Raw genomic sequence first — 9,665 nt, 5'->3', positions numbered from 1 at the left:
GACGCTCCGCCCCCCGATTAGTTCGATTGGTCCTTCTTACTAAAGCCCGCCCCCGGCCCCATTCTATTGGTCTCTAACTTGGCCCTGCCGGGCTCGACGACAGACTCCGCCCCAGCTCCAGCTACCAGAGTCCCCCGCCTTTCTCTCCCCAACCGCGGAGCCCAGATGCCCCCATCAGATTCTCACAGCCCCCACTGACCACCCCACAGACATCTCATAGGAACCCTACAGAGGCCTTCATAAACCCAGACACCCACGGACGTCCCCACAGATATCTGCAGACCCTACCCAGAGACCCTCACAGAGTCTTACAAAGATCCCGCAAAACCACTCACAGAGATCCGGCAAAACCCCATTAAAAGAAGTGACCCTCTAGGTTTGTCCCCTCCGGGTCAAATGCAGACCGCTCAGGAGACCTCACTCACCGAGGAGGTGACCAGACTACTGTTGCCACGGAGACTACTAGGCATTCCGGTTGCCCTGGTGACGGATCCTCCACTCCCGGCCAGGGTTCCAGAGGCTTCAGTCAAGCCCCTTCCTCATCGGCCCTGGATCCTCTCGTCCCTCCCCCTCCCACCCTTCTTCAGAACTGGCCAGAGCTCCTTTGCGATTTTCTGCAGGTGTCAAAGTCCCCTCCTCAAGTTGTGACTTGCAGGCAAGGCCTCTCAGCACACAGCACCTGCAGCCAGGGCTCGTCCACAACCTCAAGCGCCTTCTCTCCCTCGGGGCCAATACTTCCCCTTCCCGGCTACAGACAAGTTCCTGACCTAAGGACTTGTAACAGCCGAGACAAAGCCCAGAGGTATGTAGTCTCTCAAAAGGCCCCTCTTCCAAATCCTCGTTCCATTCCCTCCTAATACCTTCCTGTCCCTTCCCACCTCAGTCCAACCCCCTCCCATTCTCTACTTTTCATCCTTATTCTCTCCCTCCCCCATGTTTCTCCACTCAGTTCCCTCCTCCCCTTTTCCCTTTCCTCTCCTCCTATCCTCTGGTTCTTCACCCTCACGCCCCTTTATCCTCTTGCTGAATGTCTGGCCATCTTCCTCCCCATCATCCTACTCTCCCCCTGCTTTCTGACACAAACTTCCCTTTGGAAGGGCCCTGATGAATTTACGAAATGATAAATATAGTATTTCTGGAGCATGGACAAAGGTAGAGACCAGGGGAAGGTAAGGCTGGAATCCTTAGGCAGTGTTGCAAATGATGACAGGCCTTGAATGTCAGGGCCAAGAAATTTGGACCTAATACTTAGGCTGAGTCACTGAGTGTTAATTTTTAAGCAAGGGAATGCCGTTGTTGGGTTTGCATTTTAGAAAAGTCTCGCCTGGGTCATTAAGGTGGACTGACCCCTTTTAGACATCCTTCCAAGATAAATTAGGCACACCCCACTCCCCACAGCATCCTGGGCTTACCCCAGCACAACACCAACTCGTTGGTATTGTCATTTTGGTTAACCTGTCTTCTTCCCAGATTCTTTCAACTGAGTCCAGTACCTGAGTAAAAGTGTTAAGATTAGGCTCTTTGTAAAAGTTACCTAAATCAATGAAAGAATGGGAAAGTGGATTAATATGCTGGGGAAGGCAGCAGAGGGGCAAAGTTATTACATAATCCAGGTAGAAAATGATGAGAACTTGAACAAAATTGGAGAGAAAGGAGAAGAGAGAATGGATTTGGGGAATATTTAGAAGATAGGAAATATAGTCCTTGGTGCCCATTTTAAGATGTAGGCTGAGGGGAAAGGAGAATTCTAGGATAATTCTCAGAGTTCAGTTTTGATGCCCTGTGGGACATCCATTTAGCAATGTCCAGCAGACAGTTGGGTATGACTGTGAAGTACAGGGGTTTAAAAAGGTCTGAGCTGGAAATATGGGTTTAGGAGTCATCAGGTGTCATCAGCATACAGCTGGAAGTAGCTGAAGCCTTGAACATTAATGACATCACCAAGGGGTGGGGGAGGGGTCCCTAGACAAAACTAGACTGTGGTCATGGCATCCTCCTGCACTCTTGGGAGCAAACCCCCACTTTGGCTTGGTCTTCCCAGTCTCTAGAACTCCACAGCCTGACCTCCATGGTCCTAAGTTATGCCCAGAACCCTGCTCTTGGACCAGCCAAGATGCTATGTTAGGACCCCTCCTCTGCTACCATCTACTGATGGGATTCTGACTGCTTCAGCCTTTCAGTATGCGATATGGGGTCTAGGCACATGGGTGAAGCTCCTAGCACCACACCCTGGCCCAGAGCTCATCTGGCTTCCCCCTTATATCTCAGGTACACTGAAAACTTTATCCTAATTCCATAGCCCCCTGTGAATCCTGACTTGAGACCCTCCAATCCCAACCTAATGAAACATGTACCCTATTCTACCACTAGATGGAAGCAGACAAGGTCACAGAAGAGCCTCATACCACCATGGATGCGGAAGAGAGCCTTTCTTCAAAGGACCCCTCTGCTGAGGACTCACAGGAGCCCACTATCCCTGAAATCCCCTTAGAGCCTGCCCTCTCTGAAACCCCTTTAGAGCTCCTTGCCTCTGAATCTCATATGGTGCCATCCATTTCCCAGATTCCTTAGAGACCCACACCTCTGAAACCCCTTTGGAGCCTTCCATCTCTGAGATTCCTTTAGAACACTCTGCCTCTGAGGTCCCTTTGGAGACCCCTACCCCTGAGACCCAGCTGGAGACTCACATCTCCAAGGTCCCAGAGAAACACCTTACTTTTCGGACCTCATCACTAAACTGTGTCTCTGTGTCTTCCTCTGATTACCTGAAGGAAGCCTTCTCTGAGTCTTCCTCCAGTGAAGGCTCATGGACAAGGAGGTCTATCCAGACCTCTGAATCTGAGAGCGTTCCAAAGCACTCCCTTTCGGGCCTTCCAGCCCAGGTCCACCTGGGCACATCTGCAAAAGGTGGGGAAGAGGAAGAAGAGGGAGAGAAAGGGGTCGATGCCACTGACAGCACCGCTCACGCAGCTCAGCCTGAACACGAGCTGGGCAAGAAGAAAGGGAAGAAAGGAGTCAGCCGTAATTGCTCCTTTCCCTTTCCCCCTTTCTCATCACTGTCTTTGACCTGCCCCAGGAGGAGGAGATTGAGTTACTCTCTGACCTGGCCCCTTCTCTTAGTTTTAGGGCCTCCTCACTTCCCCTTAATTACTCAGCCCCTTCCTCCCCAGGTTACACCGTCCACCCAGTGGTCCCTGCTGAGCAGGCAGACCTGGTGGAAGTGACTAAGGCGATGCACAAAGGGAAGTTTGGTGCTCAGGTGAATTATCTTTTCCAGTGGGAGAAGGAGGCAGCCCTGAATGCCATCCAAACAGGTGAGCCCAGGCAGCCTTTCAGGGGCTGGTGACAGGCCCATGGCCATCCTCCCATCCAACAGGATCTAGGAACCTGCCCGTTCAATGGATAGCCCTTGTGGAAATGGCAATGCCACCTGCCTGGAATCTGGGAGGGGAGCAGGCAGGTAGGCCAAGGTAGATGAGGATGGATGCAGACAAAAAGTAGGGATATTCATATAAAGCCAGGCAGGAACAGGTGGCTGAACGAAGGCTCAGATACCCTGCACCAAACAGATCCTAAGGCAGAGATGGCCCAGGACCCTGGACAGTTTCCAGGTGACTTGTTGCTCTGATATGGCAAAAGGCCTTAGTCCCCTTGGTGGAACTCCATTAAAAGGCTGTCGTGGGGAATTCCCTGGTGGTCCAGTGGTTAAGACTCCGCACTTCCAATGCAGGGTTCAATCCCTGGTCAGGGAACTAAGATCCCGCATGCTGCATGGTGTGGCCAAAAGTTAAAAAAAAAAAAAAAAAAAAAAAAAAGGCTGTCATCACTGCAGCCCCTCAAGTAGTGTCTGAGGTATAATTGCCATTCCCCTGGTTCAAACTTCAGTCTTCTTCACCTGAAAGGTGGGCAATGACTCCCACATCAGTGCTTAAATTTGACTCTCCCAGGCCCTCAGGCTAGGCCTTGATCTATGGGCACTAACACTTGTTCACCTCTGCACCTCACCTGTTCCTGCACTGTATCCTGCTACTCTGAACAGAGTTCAGAATTCCTCTAGTGGAATCCTGGCCCCTGCCCACCCGCATTGTGACTCGGCCTAAAATATGCCCTTTGAACCAAGCTTCCCTGTTGTAATGGGGCACTAATACCACAGGCTGGCAGTATCAAGTCAGAAGCATCAAAGCCAAAAGCCACATCTGGACAGGCTTAAGATCCTAAGAGACCAGGGGAAAGACAAGAAAATCTAGTTTGACAGGCACAGAATTGTGGATTGTGGTCCTGGCCAGAGTCAAAGACCAGAGGACACTAACTCTTTCTCATTCTCCTTATGGAATTTCAGGGCTTTGCCTGGAATATGGAGTCTCTCTTCCCTCCTAAAGGAATTTGCTCACTCACTTTTTCAGTCAAGCATCTATATTCTCTGAGCACCTATTCTGTGCCAGGTCCTGTGTTAGGACATCGATGAAAAGACTGACCCTTCCTTGAAGGAACTCACGGTCTAACGAGAATACAAGTGAACAGTCCATTATAATGCATTGTACTGTGATAGGAGTAGAATGAGAGCCACAGAAGGCAAGAGGAAGGGCCCCTAGACAGACAGGGGAAGTCAGGGACAACTTTCTGGTGGAGGTGACAGTTCACTGGAAACTTTAAATGGGAATAAGAGTCCTAGAGCTAAAGGCCCCACTCCTTGGGAACTCAGGACTCTTGGCTTGAAGTTGGGATACTCTCAGCTCTCACAGAGGATGAGAAACTCTGAGTGGGAAATGCTCTGGTTCTCCTCCCACATTTACTCAGCACCACCCTTGCCTTGTGGTGAGACTGACCGTGAAGCCAGACAGTTTCAGATCTCAAGGGTGGTGGCCTCTTGCTGGTGCCTGCTCTCAGGGATACGTCTTAGCCTCACCTTCCCTTCCATGCCTCCTTTCTTAGCCTCACAAGCTTATATTTTTGCTTTTCACCACTCATGACTTCTGGCCTCCCCCTTTCTCCTGACCCTTGGAGAGCCATAGGCAGCCCTTCTCAAGTTCACAGAGGGTATTAGTTCAGTAACACCAGGAACGCAGAAGGGAAGTATGAAGGTGCCAACCTGGAGAAGTGAGAGAAACCCTCCTCCTACCTCCTGGCACCAGGGCTGCCCACCCTCCTCCTCCTCTTCAGGTCCCTTCAATACTACGCTCCTTAGGAGCCAGTCCCCACCATCTACTCTGCACCTGGCCCATCATCTTCCCTTTCCCTCACCTTAGACACTTCAATGAAACAGAACAAAGGTGGACTCTAATGCTGGGAGGGGAGGAGATGAGAATCCCACAGTCACAGAGAACTCAGCGAGATACATGTTCATCGTCAAACAAAATTTTACATATAATCTTCCTGCTCGGCACTGAAGACCATCTTCTGTTCCCTCTGACAGGCTGACACAGGTGGAATGGATCCTAGGGTGGGGAGGGATCTGAAGACACTTGTGGGGCGATGAGCAAACATTGAAGAAAAAAGTCTAAAGGGGTAGGGATGAGGACTCGTGGGTAGAGATAGATACACATGGGGGAGAGCTGAGAACACCTTGGGGGAAGCTTAGGCTATTTTTTCTCCTTACTTTTCCTTATTACTCAATCCCTCCACACCCAGGTCTCTATATTGGCTGGCGCTGCCCCCATTATCTATGGGACTGTTTCCAGATTGGGGATAAGTCCAAGTGCTTTTGTGGACACTTGTTGAGAGAGCACCAGATCATCTCAGGTGTGGAGTGATAACTGTCCTCTGTCATGTGTTGGGATGTATGAGAGCAAGTGTGTGTGTGTGTGTGTGTGTTCGTTTGGGGGAGGGGGTTGACATGGGAAAGCCAGGCCCTGTCAGGTGCTGGTCTAACCCTACCATCCATCCCCCTCCTCACAGACATATCCGTGCCCTGCAATGTGGGCCAGTGCCGCTGCCTCATGTTCTGCTTTATCCCGTCACGCCCAGAGGAGGTGGGTTAGTGCTGGCTCAAGAGGCGGGCCACCTTTGACCCCAGGGCTTGGAGAGCCCAATGTCACTGCAAACACAGCCATGAAGACCACGCAGCTACCAGGTCCCATTCCTGCAGGGTCAAAGGTACCTTCCAGAGCAAGGGGAGTGCAGGGGTGGGCATGGGTCGGGATAGGTTGCAAATAGTTTGGGGATGCAGATGGGGAGCTGGGAGGAGAGACTTGGGCTTGTGGTTGGTGAGGAAGAGATGAGAATGTAGTCAGCCCCTGGGGAAGCCCCAATACCCTATACTTTTCTTGGCTGCCCCCTTGCCCCAGGCTGTTGGTGCAACTGCTTTGAGTCTAATTTCCTCTGTGCGGCCTGTGACTGGCGCTGGGAAGAACATGAGACTTTGAGACTGAGGAGACCCCGCAGCGAGGAGGGAGGCTTCACGGTGAGGGGGCAACCTGGGGTAGGGGCCCACTCCAGGGTCTGTAATAAAAAGGCCAGGCAGGAAGGCACTCCTGCCCTCCACCATCCCATCCAGGACTACTTCACCCCTCCCTCCTGCATCCCATACCCGCACTGGTTTCCACCCCCAGGAGCAGATTATGTACCTTTCGCAGAGATGCCTACCCTCCGAGAAGCCATCATCAACAACTCTGACTTCGAGGCCCTCCACAAGAAGGGGCCCTCTGGCCATCCCAGCTCCCACCCTAGTCCCCCTGGGCTCCCTAGCCCATGCAGTGTCCAGCCTGGCCCCATATCTGACCCCTGTACCTGACCCTTTCACCTCTGCTCTTCCCTCCTCCAGGGACAGACACTGTCAACACCAGGTGCAGGCCTCTGTGAGCCTGGCCCAGATCAGCAATAAAGGGAAAGCCACTGGAATCTGGCTAGCTCTGTATGAGGCAGATAGAGACCGGCCCGGGGTAGACACAAGGTAGGACCTTGGAGTTGGCACCCAAGAGGGTGAGAGAGAGCCACGAGGCAGGAGAGAGGCTGGATCCAGCCATCTGCCTCCACTGCACCCACGTTCAAACTGCTAGCTCTGGCATCAGGAGGAGAGAGTGGCTTCAAGGAAGCCAAGGAGGGAGGGGATTTCAAGAAGGAGCGGTGACGTTAGACACAGGTAGGGGCTCCAGTAAGACAAAGACTGAAGAGTGTCCATCGGATTTTGAGATCAGAAGGTCTTTGGTGACTTCAGAGGGTGCAGCTTCAGTGGTGCAGCGGACCAAACAGCAGTGAGTGTGAAGGAATTTCTTTAAGAAACTTAGATGAAAAGAGCAGGGAAGAAGTCAGACAATATCTACAGGGGGATGTGGGGTCAAGGAAGCATTTTGTATTTAGGAAAAAGGGAGGGGCCAGTAGAGGAGAAGACCTTGAAGGATACAGAAGAGAAAGAGAGATGCCTGGTGAAGCCACATCCCAAAGATGGAAGGAGAGGATGGGGTGAAGGTGGAAGTGAAGGGATTCACTCTGGACAGGAAAAACACCACTTCTTGAGACCAGGAGGAGGAGGAAGGAGGATGGAAGAAAGGATGGAAGGAAGGATGGGGCCTTCACTGAGCTGCACGGAGTAGGATCTGGTGGAAGTTCCCCAGTGAAGTAGGAGACAAGGTCAGTTGCTGGTGGGGGAGGAGAGGGATAAGAGTGGGGGGTAGGAGACAGGAAGAGAGGTGAAGGTTTGGGAAGGCTAATGAGGGAAACTGGAGAAAAACCTGATCGGTGGGCAGTTAGGGATTCAGGTATAGTTGGAAGCAGGAACCTAGTTAGAGAAGCAGAGAAGCAAAATATTTAGATTAATGGGTAGTGACGGGAAGAGTATCAGGGAGGATGATCAGGAAAATAATGCAAAAGAAGGCTTGAGGATGTGGAGGGAGCTGACCATACAAATAGGAAAGTGAAGCCAGGAAGCAATTGACAGATTAAAAAATGGAACAGTCAAAGGAACAGAAGTCTCATTAGGTCCAGTAGCAGACGTAGTGGTAGGGATCAAAGTACAGGAGACAGTGGCCAGAACGCACAGAGTGCTGCAGCTTTCAGATGAGAGCAGCTGCAAGTGATCACAAGAGCCTGGAGTGGAGAAGACTGTGGGCTAGGGGCCAGAATCAGTGAGTGTTGGGGAGTGACTAGGAAGCCCATTGGTGATTCTTATGGGGAATAGGAGTTTCTGACACTAATGAGCTCTGTGATCTTAGACAAGTCACTTTCCCTCTCAGGGCCTCTGTTTCTGGATCTATAAAATAGGATAACCTCTGTGCTACCTGCCTCTATGAGAATCCGAAGAAATAACCAGTTTCAAAGTGTTCTGTACTCACCTACCGCTCCTGGCTGGTTTCCTCTTCCCAGCACCTTTTATCTCTTGCCCTTCGCCAGAGCAGCTCTAGGGGCTGCTGCTGTCCCAGAGGCACACGGACAATGGCAGCCTCCAGGGCACTGAAAAGGCCAGTGTACATCTCCTCACGTTTAGGGAGGCCCTCTATTATTCCAAGGAAAGGTATGCAACTTTGACTGCTAGAACTCCTGGGGGAAACCACAGGGTCAAATGTCTGTCCTTCGGAGGAGAAAGGACTCTCTAACAATAATATGGCTATTCAAAAGAAATCATTACTATCTCCAGAAGTAGAATTCCCCATTACTGGTTATTATGCAATTAGCACCATGATGACCACTCACTAAAACCAACTCAGCTAATAGTCAATAAAGGATGGTTACTGTGATAAACTCATTCAAGAAAGTATTATGCAGCCATTACAAAGTATATTTACATAAACTATGTAATAATATAGGAAATTGACTGTAAATGGAAGAATAAGAATATGTAATACATATGTATTATATATTATGGAAAAGGAAGAGGAAGAAAACACCAAATGTTATTCATTCCACAAATAATTATTGAGCACCTATATATGTCAGGCCATGTGCTAAAAACAAAAACAAAAACAAAAAACTAACGATACGGTGGTGACTTTTCTCCTGTGTTAAACCTCAGACTAAAACTTTCCTTGTGTGAGTACATTAGCATTTTGTGACCCTATGTTTCTGATGTCAAAAAATATATATTCCAGCAGAACGAAATATACTTGTAACCTAGCTGTAATACATTTCCCTTGTCCTTCAAACTCGCCCGGCTCACTGAAAATGCCAGGCACGGAGCTAACCGTATCCCATACTTTTTCTGATTAGGAAAGAACATTGGATACATATTCCTTTGCTTATTAGTCGTGCAGCAAAGACAGGACACTCCTGTCCCCGCCCGTTAAAAAAAAAAAAAAAAAAAAAAAAGGAAAAGACAAATGCAAAAATCGCCCCGATAACAAACTGCAGAATCTTTAGTCTTGGAATATTTTAACAAGCACATAAACTAAGGAGGAACTGCCCTCAGATGAGTAAGTTAACATCTTTGAAATGGTCAAGGGGCTGAAACTGTCCTTGTGGGGAAAATGCTGCGTATCTATCCCACCAGTTAAAAAACAAAACAAAACCCGTGCCCATTCACCTTCAGGCCAACCGCCCGGCGACCTCCACCCGCCTCTTTCTTCCGGGACTCCTACTGCCTGGAATTCCAGGGGTAGGGGTGGTTCCTGGGGCCAATAAGCCCGGAGCGGCCCCTCTCCGAACCCCGCCCTCCTCCTAACCAAGGCAATGAAAGGGTCCACAACCTCCGAGCCTCGGCGCGGCAGGTGACGGAGCACCGCCCCCTTCCTCCCAGC

At 50.3% G+C, this 9,665-nt stretch overlaps 1 protein-coding gene across 1 annotated transcript; it reads left to right on the top strand.

Moving 5' to 3' along the window:
- Window positions 1–732: 732 nt before the first annotated feature.
- On the top strand, window positions 733–7,040 carry FAM221B (family with sequence similarity 221 member B). Its single transcript, XM_082618416.1, is given in 10 exon segments — window positions 733–802; window positions 2,371–2,566; window positions 2,569–3,021; window positions 3,171–3,314; window positions 5,629–5,739; window positions 5,896–5,975; window positions 5,979–6,093; window positions 6,285–6,353; window positions 6,356–6,400; window positions 6,549–7,040. Coding segments are annotated over 9 exon segments (1,395 nt in total). The 5' UTR covers window positions 733–802; the 3' UTR covers window positions 6,731–7,040.
- Window positions 7,041–9,665: the final 2,625 nt, after the last annotated feature.

The sequence above is a fragment of the Mesoplodon mirus genome (assembly GCF_964341445.2).
Source record: "Mesoplodon mirus genome assembly, chromosome: 1".
NCBI lineage: Eukaryota > Metazoa > Chordata > Mammalia > Artiodactyla > Ziphiidae > Mesoplodon > Mesoplodon mirus.
This window is presented reverse-complemented; position numbering and strand designations above follow the sequence as displayed.